Source organism: Kwoniella europaea, chromosome 1, assembly GCF_036810445.1.
Source record: "Kwoniella europaea PYCC6329 chromosome 1, complete sequence".
In the NCBI taxonomy this organism is placed as follows: Eukaryota; Fungi; Basidiomycota; class Tremellomycetes; order Tremellales; family Cryptococcaceae; genus Kwoniella; species Kwoniella europaea.
Window position 1 is genome coordinate 1654107 of NC_089487.1, and position 16086 is coordinate 1670192.

The 16086-nt window shown below is 43.1% G+C and overlaps 7 protein-coding genes across 7 annotated transcripts; 4 read left to right on the forward strand and 3 right to left on the reverse strand.

Annotated features, from left to right (window-relative positions):
* Positions 1 to 234: 234 nt before the first annotated feature.
* On the forward strand, positions 235 to 1860 carry V865_000618 (serine/threonine-protein phosphatase PP2A catalytic subunit; the record flags this gene model as incomplete). The annotated part of the gene is made up of 6 exons (XM_066224448.1): positions 235 to 327; positions 677 to 760; positions 859 to 1158; positions 1236 to 1434; positions 1502 to 1673; positions 1752 to 1860. 6 exons carry the CDS (start codon positions 235 to 237, stop codon positions 1858 to 1860), a joined length of 957 nt encoding a protein of 318 aa, XP_066080545.1.
* Positions 1861 to 3201: 1341 nt separating this feature from the next.
* Positions 3202 to 4988, forward strand: V865_000619 (uncharacterized protein; the record flags this gene model as incomplete). The annotated part of the gene is made up of 4 exons (XM_066224449.1): positions 3202 to 3873; positions 3998 to 4084; positions 4190 to 4879; positions 4962 to 4988. 4 exons carry the CDS (start codon positions 3202 to 3204, stop codon positions 4986 to 4988), a joined length of 1476 nt encoding a protein of 491 aa, XP_066080546.1.
* A 689-nt stretch (positions 4989 to 5677) lies between these two features.
* On the reverse strand, positions 5678 to 6748 carry V865_000620 (uncharacterized protein; the record flags this gene model as incomplete). Its single annotated transcript, XM_066224450.1, has 3 exons — positions 5678 to 5716; positions 5784 to 6017; positions 6134 to 6748. The coding sequence occupies 3 exons, from the start codon at positions 6746 to 6748 to the stop codon at positions 5678 to 5680; spliced, it is 888 nt and encodes a 295-aa protein (XP_066080547.1).
* Positions 6749 to 9015: 2267 nt separating this feature from the next.
* Positions 9016 to 10822, forward strand: V865_000621 (uncharacterized protein; the record flags this gene model as incomplete). The annotated part of the gene is made up of 3 exons (XM_066224451.1): positions 9016 to 10008; positions 10136 to 10357; positions 10430 to 10822. The coding sequence occupies 3 exons, from the start codon at positions 9016 to 9018 to the stop codon at positions 10820 to 10822; spliced, it is 1608 nt and encodes a 535-aa protein (XP_066080548.1).
* A 455-nt stretch (positions 10823 to 11277) lies between these two features.
* On the reverse strand, positions 11278 to 11846 carry V865_000622 (uncharacterized protein; the record flags this gene model as incomplete). The annotated part of the gene is made up of 3 exons (XM_066224452.1): positions 11278 to 11385; positions 11501 to 11616; positions 11810 to 11846. The coding sequence occupies 3 exons, from the start codon at positions 11844 to 11846 to the stop codon at positions 11278 to 11280; spliced, it is 261 nt and encodes an 86-aa protein (XP_066080549.1).
* Positions 11847 to 12125: 279 nt separating this feature from the next.
* Positions 12126 to 13043, forward strand: V865_000623 (uncharacterized protein; the record flags this gene model as incomplete). The annotated part of the gene is made up of 4 exons (XM_066224453.1): positions 12126 to 12400; positions 12577 to 12693; positions 12818 to 12851; positions 12924 to 13043. The coding sequence occupies 4 exons, from the start codon at positions 12126 to 12128 to the stop codon at positions 13041 to 13043; spliced, it is 546 nt and encodes a 181-aa protein (XP_066080550.1).
* A 254-nt stretch (positions 13044 to 13297) lies between these two features.
* V865_000624 (uncharacterized protein) lies at positions 13298 to 15619 on the reverse strand (the record flags this gene model as incomplete). Its single annotated transcript, XM_066224454.1, has 9 exons — positions 13298 to 13616; positions 13715 to 13773; positions 13850 to 13897; positions 13977 to 14055; positions 14158 to 14204; positions 14299 to 14775; positions 14899 to 15147; positions 15217 to 15303; positions 15395 to 15619. 9 exons carry the CDS (start codon positions 15617 to 15619, stop codon positions 13298 to 13300), a joined length of 1590 nt encoding a protein of 529 aa, XP_066080551.1.
* Positions 15620 to 16086: the final 467 nt, after the last annotated feature.

Below are 16086 nucleotides of genomic sequence, written 5' to 3' on the forward strand. Positions count from 1 at the left end.
AACCATCCATCCACCTCTATATCAATCCAATCAAATCAATATATCATTCAACTTCATCAGGATACATAACACAAGCAAGTGAACAACAGTCTCGATAAGTAGTCATCGACTATCTCGATCTCACATTAACATAGAAAAGAAGAAGTGGATACTACCAAGTCAAGTTCAACCTTTTACCCTTCCCTTCCCGTCCATTCCCTTTCTTTTCCTCGATAGAACAGACTCAAACCCATCATGTCCTCCAACGACGATGTCGACGCATGGATCGCTCAGTTGATGCAATGCAAGCCTCTGAGCGAACCGGAAGTGAAGAAGCTGTGTGATAAGGTGAGTTCGAGCTCTCCATTCCCGTTGAGCAAGGGTTCAGTGAAGGGGTAGGATGGGGATCTCATCATAACCTTTTGATTTGAGGCAAGACGATCATACAGTCTTGGGGGATAGCTAAATATGTCACGTTGTTTTGATTTGATGATCACTATCGTTTGTGTTGGATCATCTACTTTGAACCATCAACCGACTGTACTGTCCGTCGCTGGATTGTACAAAAGAGAAGAAAAAGATCCTTTATTCTCTTACATCCGTCAAAACTTCTTCTATACCTCTCAATCCTTTGGCTTGATTCGGCAATTTCCATTTCTGCAAATGCTGACACCTTGGTTCGTTTATTCACTTGTAGGCAAGAGAAGTATTGATGGAAGAATCGAATGTTCAGCCTGTACGGTGTCCAGTAACAGTTTGTGGAGATATCCATGGACAGTTTGTGAGTTGTGGTTTTTACTGTCCATCACATTCTCCGTTTCTCGTCATTTGCCCTTGAGGTGGGTCTGATAACTTACTGATCAACTTTGTAAACGGTAGCACGATCTTTCAGAACTATTCCGAATTGGAGGTAATTCCCCCGATACCAACTACCTCTTCATGGGCGATTACGTCGATCGAGGTTATTACTCTGTCGAAACGGTCACTCTCCTCGTCGCGTTGAAATTGAGATACAGAGATCGAGTGACGATCCTCAGAGGGAATCACGAGTCTAGACAGATCACTCAAGTGTATGGGTTTTACGATGAATGTCTTAGGAAATATGGGAATGCGAATGTATGGAAATTCTTCACGGATTTGTTTGATTATCTACCATTGACGGCTTTGATCGATAATCAAGTAAGTCAACAATCATCTCTCAATCTTGACGTCGATAGTCAGTTCAGAGTACAGTACTGACTAGTTTTCTCCCATAGATCTTCTGTCTTCACGGTGGTCTCTCACCATCTATCGATACACTCGATCATATCCGATCGATCGACCGTATCCAAGAAGTACCCCACGAAGGTCCAATGTGCGACTTGCTCTGGTCAGATCCTGATGATAGATGCGGTTGGGGTATAAGTCCAAGAGGTGCAGGATATACTTTCGGTCAGGATATTTCAGAGGCATTCAGTGAGTTTGTCTCTTCTTTCTATCCCTTACGTGTCTGTCCATATATTGATGAACACCTACGCTGCAGATCACAATAACGGCTTAACGTTGGTAGCCCGAGCACATCAACTGGTCATGGAAGGTTTCTCGTGGTCACAAGAACGAAATGTCGTTACCATCTTCTCAGCACCAAATTACTGCTATAGATGTGGAAACCAAGCTGCTATATTAGAAGTTGATGATGCATTGAAATACACCTTGTGAGTGGTTGTTCTGCTCAGGTCTTCCAACTGACGAGCCAAATACAATCATTGCTGACGTCTTATGTCTTTACTCAGCCTACAATTCGACCCAGCACCTAGAGCAGGTGAACCTCTTGTATCACGAAGACCACCAGATTATGTGAGTTATGCATCGCACTTCTGTCCGATAGTGTTCGTTGTCTGACCTTGTACGTGCACGTAGTTCCTTTAAACGACGACATTACCATTGTATGTATCAATCAATCAACAGACAAGACAAAAAGAAATCAAGATATAGAATTGAACAAATAATCAAACAATGCGGTAGTAGACCCTTCCCTTTTCATCCCATTCAATCCATTCTCTGTCATTATTTTAGACATTTCAACCTATTCTCTTAATTGTTCATTTTGTTTTGTTTTTGTTTTGTCTATGTTTAGAAGAACCCCCGAAGATGAAGAGAAGTTTCAGATCATACGCTTATATACCCCGGACCACCTTTTTCCATACAGACTACAGAAGTTACAAGAAATAAATGACATGTCATCTTTTATCCATTCGAATTATGTACTGACATGACGGCATCCAACATATTATCCTTCGGCTTACTGATGTGTGGTGTAGGCTGAAACAGCATGTTGCGATTAATATGAAATTAATATCGCATTGCTGTATTTGTGTTGATTAACTTATTGACTAATTTTTGAATCAGAGGATCAGCAAGAGTAAGATGATGGACCCGATACGGTATCACTCATAACTTGCCAGTCGGTCATCTTCTGGTAGAAGGGAAGGAATTGACATTGACCGCTGCCACTCTGACTATACAGAAACATCCTTTCAGTGATTTCCTTTGGTATTCTAACCCTTTTCGACTCTACAGGCTATATCTCCAGTTTACCATCCATCCTTTGACCTAGGTCTGACGTCTGACGATCTTCTTTTCAACCATACATGTACTCTTTCATCGATCGACTCCTACTTTGGGTTGGATAATCATGATCGTGATCATCCTCATCATTAATTTGGCAAGTCAGTTGAACCATTGTGAGTCGACTCCGTGTAGGGTATAATTGACCTGAAGACTATTCTAATCTGGTAATTCCACACAGGATCGTATAGATATAAAACGATAAGAGAACGAAACGATATCAGGTGGGTTACGTTCCATCTAATCTGATCGCACTGGATTAGATTACTCGCTCACTTGGACCGCTGGAAGGCCTCAATTCTTCACTCTTCACTTGACTGTTGACTTTGCTTACTTGAATCGATCCCAGATCATTGTACTTCTACCTCTTACTTGATTAACAGAACGACCCAAAACAAAAACAAAAGAAAAGAAAAGGAGCATCGAATGAAATTGTACACCGTACAATCCGCTCGACTCAATCTATACTGACCGACAACGAAAAAGACAAAAAAAGTATCTTCTACGATATCACCCATCGAACAATCTTCAGATGGCATTATAAACTGCTAACAGATCGCCCATCCTGTTTTCGACAAGTCCAACTATCGATAACATCAAAACGGGACCGACCACATGAAATTTACCCAATCTCAACCTAAGTTAATATTTCCCACAAGACGTCCATCTATCAACAAAGATCAATCGACTTCGACTTCGACTTTGAGTTCAACTTCAATTTCGAGATCAGCATCACCATTATCTAAAATCGAATCTAGACATACATTTATACAAAAGACTAAATCGTTCATCAACAACAGCAGCAATAGCAATAGCAATAACACAAATTCATCTGCCCAAACCCCAACAACGACAACATCAAAGCAGACATTCGAAAAGAAAGGACTTACTTTCTCCACCAAATATCAACCACAAGAAGAACAATCCCAAACCCTAGAGAGGTCGAGGACAAACGGAAATCAAATCCGTAAACAACCTCGTACACCACCTACACCTGATCAACCCCATCGTACCAAATCTCAAAAACAGCAACAGCAACAACAAAGTTTGAACGACGGATTGGCGATTTGTTTATTTGGGTATTCAGTCCAAGCTCAAACTTATCAAATTGATAGACAACTGAGCAGCAACACCATCAACGAATCTAGCAATCCTTCGATTCATCTAAAAGAGGAAAAAGAAGAAGACACAGAAGAAAATACATCGAGGGAAATCCCCAGTAGTTTGTTCGATACAATGTACGATTCGACTTATGAAGAAGAGATAAGACAACAGGCGGTGATGGCTGTGAGTTTAGCCTAGATTTCATTTCATGCCACAAAATGCCCTTACGATGGAACAGTTGAATGGTAATATTTGAGATCTGAACAATTTACTGACTACTTGGTTTGATGGGTTGATAACACTATAGGAAGTTCTACCTGATGCTGAAATGTGGGCTAAATGGGAAAAGACCGAAGCTCCTTTGAGACAAGGTAGAGGATGGTATCCGAGATTGGTGAGTTTTCCGCTTTACACCATTATCAATTATCAGTCATAATGGTGGGACAATTATCTGATAAGTAATACTGATACTGATACTCTCGTATTATAATGAATGAAGGATCGACACTTCCTTGAGCTCCTAGTAATATCCGAGATCCACGCTCTCTCTCACCCTTTATCGGGTACAAACACTCCACCGGGCCAGGCCGATCGGATCCACCGACATGCCTCGAGAGTGAGGAGAGTAGCATGTGAGAGGATCGGTAGTGAGAGGTTGAACGCTTATTGCGAGAGGGTGAGGGAGGCTTTTGAGGCTTATATGATGGGTGGGTGGTCGACCGCGGGGGTTCATACGAACGTTGGGGCGCAACAACACCCTCAACCGCAGGTAGAGGAAGATGATGAGGATGATGATGACTTTCTGGGAGATGGTATAAGAGGTAGACAGTTGAAGAAAGGTAAAAGTAGTGTATTCAATCGCAACAAGAATGACGATGACGATGACAAAGAAGAAGGGAAAATACCGAAGATCAATATTATACCAAGTCAAGAAACAGACCAAGAAGGAGGAGAAGAAGGTGATGACGACGAAAGTATGAAATCCGATATGGAGACAGAATTGAGTGAGTTGAAAGAACGATCGAATGAAGGTTCACTATCTGGTTCTGAGCTGGAGTCGGAGTCGGAAAGTACGATCAAGTATGGTGAAGATAGAGGAATGGATAAGGGGAATAAGATGGATTTGGAAATGGATATGAATATGGATGATGTTACTTATTCGTCGATTGTGAAAGATAACAAGTTCCTTGTGAGTACTACTATCGAAGCACAATCAATAGATTCAAGCTGATTTGGATTTGGGATTCTGTAATTTTGGGGTCCACTATTAGACATCGAACAAATTGAAAGATTCTTGACTACCTGTTTATTAAGCGATCCATCCCACCCGATGTTATCATTAAAGGAATATCGACTGAACCATTACTCGAAACTGTGATTGTGATTAAGATTAAGGAACCTTTCACGACTATACATGACATGCGGAAGAAAACCGGCACACAAGTTGTAAAAATACATCATCACTATCATAGCATACATCGTATGACGATACACTTCATTTCTCAATATACATCACCAGGTAACTATCTTAGAGTATCTACTGCACTTAGCTTCAAATACATTTGTATGCATTTACTGTACGATCATCTTGTGCTATTATGGATTCCATTGACAAGCCCTTGAACAAGACAAAAACAAAACAGTATGAAAACGTACAGAGTACAGTACAGTTAAGATTGTTTTTTTCATATCATATCATGTTTTATACAATATACAAAATTTCATTGATTTCTTTCTTTTCTTCGTATGTAATTTGCACAGTTTTGGTGGATTGGTTACAGATTTGTTCCTTTTCTCAAATAAATGAATGGGTATATATAGGGTTATATACAGTGCACATACAATATCATTTATTGATCAACAACAAGTGATCCACGGCAACATCCTTGTTTACTGATTCATTCTTCCTTTTGGCATATCTTTCACCAGATACAACGTCGGACACGGTGTTAATCGTCATTATCAACATGGACTATGGGCAAAGTGATCAAAAGTGCCCATGATCTCTCAAGAGCCGTTCGCCCATCTAGATACAGATATATCAGTCAAAAGAACCACTGAGATACGTCCCATGCGATGGAAATCAGACTTACAGGAGAAACACCTCGTTTCTTAGTTCCCTCGCTGAACCTTCTTGACCTACTTGCCGCACTGGGTCCTCCGGAGATGGTCACCGCCCTGTTGATTGGAGGTTCGGCCTGAGGAGGTCCAGGTGCGAATGCCGGTGCTGGGGCTGGGGCTGGAGCGGGGATGGAAGGGACGTTGTTGGATGTTGGAGGGGATGTTGGGAGAGGTGCGCTGGGGAGGGGAGGGGAAAGGAAAGCGGGCTGTAAAAATATCGCACAGTTAGCTTGACCTCGATCTCACAATCTGACAATTCTCGTGAATGCGAAGCCGGGGTATGATAGTCATTTGATTGATTCTAACAAAGCAGAGTACTCACCCTATATCCCGAGCCACTCAGACTCAATCTCCTCAACACCCCCTGACCTTTCGCAGCTTTATCAGCCAATACTCCTCCAGGGAGCGAATTTCCTTGTGTTCCAGCGGTGGTCGGTGTGTTATTGGGAGTATCTCCAAAACCACCTTTTAACATAGTTGCGATGGGTGAAGTATGAGCAGGTGATTTAGCAGCAGTAGTGGCAGGCAAAGACATTGACATTGTTCTTCTACCTCCTACCCATGATTTGGTCGTGGTTGTGAAATCACCAAATTCAAACGAGTCGTGTTCGTCATGGTCATCTTCATGCTCAAATGGTATATCAAACCCTTTTTGCTTGGTTGGAGATCCGCCGTTGAGGTTGGTAGGTGATTTACCTAATGAACTTGCCCATTTGAATATTCCTCCGCCAGTATTAGCTGTAGGAGTAGTAGATACACCCAGCTTGTCATGTCCAGTAGCCGGGGCATTGGTCTGGGCGAAGAAGGGAGTCTGGGGTGAGATTGAGATGGACGAACCGGGTGTGGTGGATGGAAGAGGCGGTGAGAAGATTGGTTGGGAATGGGCAGGGTGATGATGGGTATCGGAAGTGGAGGAGATTGGGATTGGAGCTGTCATCGTTGCGATAGCGAACGATTGAGTACAGAGGTGAGAAAGAGGGAGGTAGTGTCTGTGAAAAAGGGCGCATCAGCTCAGCTTATCATGTAATGAGTCAATGAGACTGCCCGACTCACTTGGCTTTGTTCAAGGAGCAAGAGCAAGGACGATGAAAGGATTTCTCACGAGCCAAGAACGTGTGTGTTGCCTTGATGACGTCGAGCGTCTGTCGTGTGCTATGAGCACGAGGATGGGCTTCTTGTCCTTGTAGTACTTGACCCGGTAAGAGCTATGATAGTTTCACTTTCTTTTGTTGGGGTTGAGCTTGACAATAGGTCGAGTGGGGCGTTGTGTACTTGTCTTGTGAGATACCGACAATGTGTATGGGTTTCTTACAACTATAGCAGACTGGCTAGATACAATGAGATAATCTTGCACTTTGTGGTGAATACAACGAATCAAGGTGGATAGTGCTGGATTGATAAGGTGAGAATGTGTAGAAAGATAGTAAGGCAATTGAATAGGTTATAGGTTGGATAGGTTATGTAGGAGTGACCAGCTGATTGAAGATGGGGGTTCATCCACACTACTACCTTTGATTGGGGGTTAGGAGTGGTATGGATCTACGCACCACCCTGATCTAACCACACAAATTACCACATTGGGCTGATCACCCCACGACTCATCATTCACTATCAGTCAGCAGTGTGGAGACCCGTGGGTATGACAGGGGTCGGCCGCCGGCTATCATGAGATGTTCTCTGGCTGCGAGGATGTGATGTCTGAAGGGAAAAGGAGACGTGTGCTTCCATTGTTGCTACTACCATGCATGACCATGGTCTTTGTGGCCGATGCAGCAAGTGGCCTTTGCTCTCCTACCTCAACCTTTTACAGGTAGCTCCATGGTAGTGAATCATGATAACGCTCTTTATTGGATGTGTTCATCCCCTCCGGCTCGTTTGTACAAGACTTCAACCGATCCGACGACTGCAGACCCAACCGGGGTGCGTGTAGTGACCCACCGCGGTATCATGGTATGACTGCGAGGACTCCGTAGCCGGGACAAACAATGTTGACATGTTATACATTATTCGCTGGTAGAACGATTTACTATATACGTTCACATGAGCGCTTCAGTATCAGTCAGCTTCACTTTCATAGATCCTGTCAATGCTATGTCTATGTTAGATCCTCCGAGGTTTCAGGTCTAAAAGGCCTTGACACTCGTCTGCCGTAGTGGGATTTTGCTAGACTAGGGCTAGTGCAAGTCACTGCCACATCAGCGTGATATCATTGTCATCTCATCACACCCGCAAATACTTCACCGCGTAGAAGTACGACCAGCCAGTGAACAGATGTGAGAAAAAGGGTTACCCTCATCGCAGATAGGATAAACAAGCATAGAGAATCGAGATGCTATTTCAAGAACCTCGGACCGCGCAAACACGTACACAGCATCTAGGGGGAGTGGACCCTGAAATCGACGCGAATTAAGCTTTTAGAGGTGTTATCGGCTAAAACGGAAACCGTCTTTCTTGTTTTGATTTTTTTTCTTCTGGTAGCTCAGTCAGGCTTGTTCCGTGAGAATTGAGTGAGAGATGCATGGTTGGAATTACAATGCGATTGTTTGTATGTTATTATAGATTTTGCAAAACATTTCTTGTTCATTTCTTGCATCCTCTTCATCATCCCTTACACATTCGCTATATAGCACGAGCTTCTCTTGGCAGACTCTGACCCTCTTTGACGACGCGAAGAATCCGTGAGTATCTCATCGTTCCTCGTCATCGTCAACGGGCGCACTGTTCGCTTGCACATGATATTCGGCGTCGAGCTGTGTGTCCGTGTGTAACAGTAGTGTGTGAGAACATCCGAAAGGAACGATCAGCGCTGACTCTCACTATATAACTCCGCTACCTTCCCCTTCCTTACAATCGCTCGAAATCATCAACATCTTCCGAAAATCCTTTTTACTCTCATCTTCACCATCTCCTTCTAATCCCACCTACACTCGTATTCTTGGTACCAAATACCAAACAACTCCTATCAACTAATTGCCACTTTTTCTTCTACCATTGTATCCGATCTAATCTATTCGGCTTGGCATATACCCTTGCAACACCACACAAAACAGCTTTGACAAACCACGACTTGAAGTCAAGCTTCTTGCCTCTCCCTCAACGACCTTTCAATATCATTTCATCTACGACTCAAGACAACTCACTATCACTTGAACTATCACGACAAATAACATCAACATCTACAACCCATCAATCATCATTCACAAAATGCTCTCATCAGCTCTTCTTACACTTCTCCCTCTTCTCGCCTCTGTCCCCTTCTCCCTCGCAGCACTCGATGACACCTCTGCCCGATCCGCCTCAGTCTATCAAGTAATCACCGATCGATTCGCCCGACCCTCTTCAGTCAGTTCGACATGTACTACCTCCGATAGGAAATACTGCGGTGGTACTTATTCCGCCTTGATTGAGAAATTAGATTATATCCAAGGCATGGGATTCGATACCATTTGGATATCACCTATCGTTGAGAACATAGGTGGAACTACGGGTGAAGGTGAAGCCTATCATGGTTATTGGACTTTAGATGCGGATAAGACCAACGATAATTTCGGTACTGCGGATGATCTCAAGAGTCTCTCTACGGCATTACACAACAAGGGAATGTACCTTATGGTCGATGTTGTGGTCAATCACGTAGCGGCTACCTCAAGTAGTACTTTCACTCCTAGTTCATCTTACGGACAGTTCTCTTCTTCGGATGATTATCATCCTTTCTGCTGGATCACCGATTACAGTAACCAAACCAATGTTGAACAATGTTGGTTGGGTGATGATTCGGTCGCTTTGGCCGATCTCAATACCGATTCCGATACCGTGAAGAATTACTGGAACAATTGGGTGAAAGAATTAGTATCGAATTATACTCTTGATTCAGTAAGGATCGATACCGTCAAGCATGTCCAGAAAGATTTCTGGCCCAACTTTGTCAGTTCAGCTGGAGTTTTCATCCAGGGTGAAGTACTCAATGGAGATCCAACCTATGTATCGGCTTATCAAAGTGATGCCAAAGTAAACCCATTCAATTACCCCGCATACTACCCTCTCACCAGAGGATTCAACCAGACGGGTGGTGATTTGACCGAGCTGGTGACCATGACCCAAACGATCAAGAACAACTTCAGCGACCCCACCTTGTTGGGTAACTTTTTGAACAACCATGATAACCCAAGATTCGAATCTACCGTTACGGATACTTCGGTGAGCAAAATTCATCCTATATGATTCCATCATTTAGCCTGTGCATTTCACCTAAATGGGGTTGTCGCCATGTTGTTTATTTTATCGGAAGAAATTCGAAAATGCTGATATACCCGTGTTCATCTAGCTCATCAAAAACGCCCACGCCTACCCATTCGTGACTGACGGTATCCCATACGGATACTACGGTTCTGAAGCTGGATTCACTGGAGGCGCAGACCCAGATAACAGAGAACCTCTCTGGACCGCCAATTACGACACCAGCTCTGACATGTACAAGTTCTTCGCCAGTTTGAATGCCGCCAGGAAAGCCGCTGGAAATGCTTCTGACAGTTTCTACACCAATCAGGTGAGTCTAAACACCCACAAAGCAGTTTAGCGATGGACGCTGACCAACTGCGATTCAATGTGATGTCATTAGATGACCGTATCATCCCTTTCCTCGTCATCCATCCTCGTCGCTAAATCACCTTTGATCTCCGTCCTCTCCAACTCTGGTTCCTCGGCGTCCGACGCCTCAGTGACTGTCCAGTCCTCTGCATCTGGTTGGTCAAGTAACACCGAAGTTATCGATGCCATCTCTTGTGAAACCCTCACGACAGACGGATCAGGTAACTTGGCAGTAACCGTTAAGACTGGTTTGCCACGGGTTTTCATCGCTTCCTCTCAGAAAGGAAGTGTATGTTCATCATCATCCAACTCTTCCTCCAGTAGTTCGAGCAACAGTAGTGGAGCTATCAAGGTGGATGTAAGAGGTGGTTGGATGATCGGTGCCGTTGGTGCCGTTGTAGGAGGACTGATGATGGCTTTATAAGGTTGAAAGAGAACCCTTCTTTTTGATTAGACGAGATGAGATGAGACATATATAACGGACAATTGCAATTGCTTGCTTATAGATTATATACGATGTGGTACAGAAATATCATGAACATTCATTTTGATGACATTTCCATTGGGTAAGCTTATGATAGCATGGCATTGGATGATGGAATGATTGCATGATATTGTTTCATTACAATGCATATGAGTGCCCGTTGAGTGGTGCGGTGCTATATGGGGTCTTCCCAATGACGAGTGTCGGATATGAATTGATCATGGTATATAGAGTACAAAAGTATGCGTGGGTATAAGATAAGACATGATTCTTCAAAGCCTATGAGGAAGAGGTAAGATTCAGCATCGTGAGAAGGAATGAAAGCAATAAGACTTTCTGTATTATGTTTTCTACTGGACTCACTGATAACAAGCTGCTTCCCCATTGCATATCATTTACAAACCCTCCTGAGCCTTTTCTTTCTCCAGCTCTTCCCAGACCTGCTTCTTCTTTATCGTACGTAGTTTTGCAGACTCGTGATTCCGAGCTTCACGATCTTTCCTCTATCATTCGTACGTGCCATCATCATCGCAAGTATCAGTATCATTACAAAGACCCATGGCGGCATCTCCATCATGAAAGGCATCGTGTTATATCCTCCATCTGGATCTCACTCACCTCTTTCCTCAAGCACATGGACAAGGCTGATTTCTGAGCGTTGCATGCACCTGTCAGACGAGCCATCATTCCTTTTGCGTGACATTCTTCTAATGCTTCTATCAGTTCTGCACAGGCTGTTGAAGATCAAACACCCCAGACACCCAGGATATGTCGTATCACGGATAATATGATGAGGACGATAGATTGTATGTGTTGTCGTAGTCGATGTCAACGAAGGGAGGGGAGACAAGGGTGGACAAGAAGATACGGAGAACAATCAGCTCTGTTGACTATCTTCAAACTCGTCCTTCGGATAAGAGAACCCACCTAGCTGTCTATTTGGGTTACCTAATGGAGCGTGCATCTTCCCGTGTACCTAAAGACTGCCTGTAATGACGCCTCTGGAGATGTATAGTATTGTGTGTGTGATATGGATGATGGATCAATGATCAATGATCAACTAGGTGGCAAAGTGAACAAACAGATCAGAAGCAAGATTCGAAAATATCCGAACAGATGGAGAAAAATCTTTGAATTCTCTGAAATCTTAGCCGAACGATTGGATCACCATCATCTTCCATACCTTACTCTATATCTATCTTACATCTCACCTCACTTATACACATCCATCCATATCTGTATAATGTCGTCCATACGCTCTACTCTACTCCATCAATCAGCAGCTCTCCGCTCTCTGCAACTCCATCAACCCATAGCATCTTCTTCGAGGTGTATCGTGATACCTCCACTTTATCGTCAACCCCTCTCGTTCCCTAGATTTTCAGCTATATCAACTAGACGATGGAATTCTTCCTCATCATCAAGCAACGCAGATGCACCTGAGAACCCACAGATAGAAGCTCCCAATGGTAATGGTGAAGGGTCGAAGCAGAAGATAGGTCAGATCGAACCTAGATTGTGAGTCCTAATTTTATTTTTTTACTTCTATCCATCCCATCTCATCTCGTCTGATGAGTAATCGACATCCATCGATCACACCTTCTCTTATACCCCCGTCTCACAAATGGGATCTCTGTTCTGTACTCTTCTGTCTATGTGGTAGCTGATTGCCAGCTATGTGCTCCCGCTCTCAGACAAATGACATTCACATGTACTGCCAACGAATGTGGACATCGCTCGACACACGAATTTTCCAAAAGAGCTTATACCAAGGGTTTGGTGTTGGTACAGTGTCCTGAATGTAAAGCTAGGTAAGTAAAATACTGTATATACACCTCTATAAGAGGATCTATCACTACTTTGATGTGGTTTGCCATATTCAAATACCCCTGTATTTGAGTAGGTGCTGATGTCGATGGTCTGTTTGACGAGTAGACACTTGATAGCAGATCATATAGGATGGTTCAAGGTGAGTTATCATCTTACCTCGACCTCATGCACAGATAGACAATTAACTCTATCTGATCTTTGATCTATGTAGGAAAGTCTAGAAGGCGGTAAGCTCAAAACCGTCGAAGACCTCTTACGTGCCAAGGGCGAGCAGATCAGAAAGGGAAGGGTGAATATGGAAGGTGATATAGAATATGAAGGTGATGATTAGAACATATTAGATCAAATTGCAACAAATTTAATGTATAATATGGTATACATTATCCATCAGCTCTCTACTATACCCTAGTTACTGATTCCTATTCCTACTGGACTACTTATAATCTATATTTCTATCTAATCTACTTAAAACATGACTGTCTATATCCGACCCAAGTAGGGATAAATCATCTGACTAACAATATTCGTATTTGTGTTGTTATTCCCCACCCTTCTAATTACTAAACCAAAGATCCATCTCTCGACCTAATACGTATATCTAAACTCCAACCTCTCTTTATCAGTCTTATCCTCATACACCATACCATCTCCTAATCCAGGTACACCATCTATCGCTGATCCTTCGAATTTCTCTCGATCACCTGCGTCGTTCTGAGAGGATTGTGGTTCATTATACCTCGACGAGGGTGAAGGTGATGAGTCCAACAAGGCATCTCTCCGTTTATTCTCTTTGATATAAATATATCTCAATAAGAGAGAAGCACAAGATGCGAATACCATAGCTACAATTACTGATATCCAGGTAGAACGATATTTGATTGGTTTTTCTTGAGTGAATACCAGACTACAATCAATTTTACATTTGACTATGTCAGTATTACAATACGATTAGGTAGTTACATTGATAAAATGTTGTGGGGATGGTAAGGATACTGTACTCACTAGGACGATATAATATTTCCAGTCACGTATCCTACGAATATTGCCGAGGTCGTAATTCCCTATCAAGTCAAGGAGTCACATCTCAGTATTAGGTGTTCCGCAGGACTTAGGACAAATGGTTTGTAATCAACTTACCTTCTTGGTGGCTCCTGCTGTATTGGCAGTAGCGAGGGACAGAAGCAGCTAAAGCATCAAAATCACATCCAAAGCCAATAAGCAACCAGACGACCTTTTGGATTGTATATAGTTGAAAATCACTTACCACGTATGGAGCACCAAAGGCAGCTACGAGGTAGTATCCTATCAATGGGCCTACACGGGGATGCCAGGGTGCCTGCCAGCTGAAAGAATAGCAAAAAGAATGGCAATATTGCATGGATCATCAGCTCGATTGGTCAATACAACACAATAGGATGGCAAGTATTTCTGATAAATACACTTACACGACTAGACATCCGACTATGACTGGTATAGTACTTATCGGAAGGAGCTATATCGAGTGACGACTCTAATGTCAGCCCAGAATCACTCATGGTCCAATTCACCACGATCAGATATGTATGTCTTATGTTGAAATCACTCACAATAGTCCTGATATTCTTATACCTATCCGCAAAATAGGCGAATATCCAAATAGTCACTACTGTCATAGCTCCCCCGGGAATCATCAAAGCCGTAGACCTGATCGAATCGTAACCCCAGGAATTGATGATTTTCGCCCCGAAAACTGTGACAGATCCATTACAGATATATATACTTGCGCCCATCAGAAAGTATATCCAAGTTTTGATATCTTTTACCGCTTCGACGAGTTGATAGACTTTGATAGGCTGTTGAGATTGTCCATATGGATTTTCATCGAATCTCCGTCTAAGTATTGCTTTTTCCCTCTCGGTGAAAAATCTACCTGGTCGAAGGGGAGAATCAGGCATGATAAAGTATATGAGTATAGCCCAAAAGATCGTGAATGATCCGCCGAAATAGTACATTGATTTCCACGGATGAGAACCACCGGTTTTACCCCATCCGATATTGACTATAGCAGTGAACATTGAGAATATCTAGGTTGTGTCAGGGGAAGATCATTGATCAGCACTTAGACCAAGACCAGCTTCGTATGCGTAGCCCTCCTCAAGAACAGTGGACCGCAATATGATCTTTTCAGTAGGGATGATCGGACTCACCCCGGTAGATGAATAGTAGATACCTAATCTCTTAGCTTGTTCTTGAGGTTTCCACCATAAAGCAGTGATAGCCACGAACGCAGGACTGACAGCACTTTCTGCCAGACCCAGAAAAACACGTTGGATTACAAATCCGCGGTACGAGTGGACTACCACGGTGAGGATACAGATTATACCCCAGATCAAAACGAAGAAAGAGGCTGTTTTGGCAAGTGGGAACCGAGTGAAAATCAAACCCATGGGTAGGACCTGACATATGGTACCAGTGTTAGCAGGGTGATAAACTGACATTGCGAAGAAGAAGATCGTATGACTTACAGCTACGATATATCCATAATAGAACGCAGCAGCTGCTGTACTGTATTTTGTCAGGTATGTAACCCCGTTTTTAGTTTCAGTCAAATCCTATCAAATCACATACGAATGAGAAACGATCAATAATAAACATCAAAGATAAACAAGATCTTCGATCAAGCAGGTAGGTTAATCCACTCACCAAATCATCCAACATCCCATATAAGATTGCTGTGGACAAGGTGTTCTTATCGTAGTACTGTAATCCATAGGTGATCAACATGATAGGTAAAAGCAGGAAATCAATCTTTCGGACTAGTTTCTTCTCTGCTTTGGCATATTCGATCGGGTCGACGGGATAACCAGGCTCAGATGGGTCAAGATTCCCAGGATCTTCAGCTGAGGACGAGCGTCTTGATCCACTCATTTTGATATGAAGTCCGACGATACTGGGGTTTCACTATCCAACGTGTGTAAAGTGAGTGATACCAGAAGGTTTGCACTATATATACCCACACAATCCCGCGACCAACAACCCATTCGAACTTCAGATATCCCCAAAGGACCCCTCTACAAGGCATTATCTAAAGCAGGACTCGGGTACTATCCGGATCTAAAACGGAGGTCCGAAAGTTTATCAACCATAAAGTGTGTCTGATACATCCCGCAATGATGAGATCAGGGAGAGAAAACGTGCTTAGATCCGAAATTTGATGGTTCACTTCCGGAAGTATGACTTGCGACTTTTGTGGCGATCAACTAGCTTATAGATCGCGAATTGTCTGGGTGGAGCATTATATCGGTCAGAAAGACATTCCTGACTTCATTTGTCCTCGGAAGAGGACTGTTGATAACAACATTTGATGGAAGAAAGGAGTATGTCTCTGGGGATGA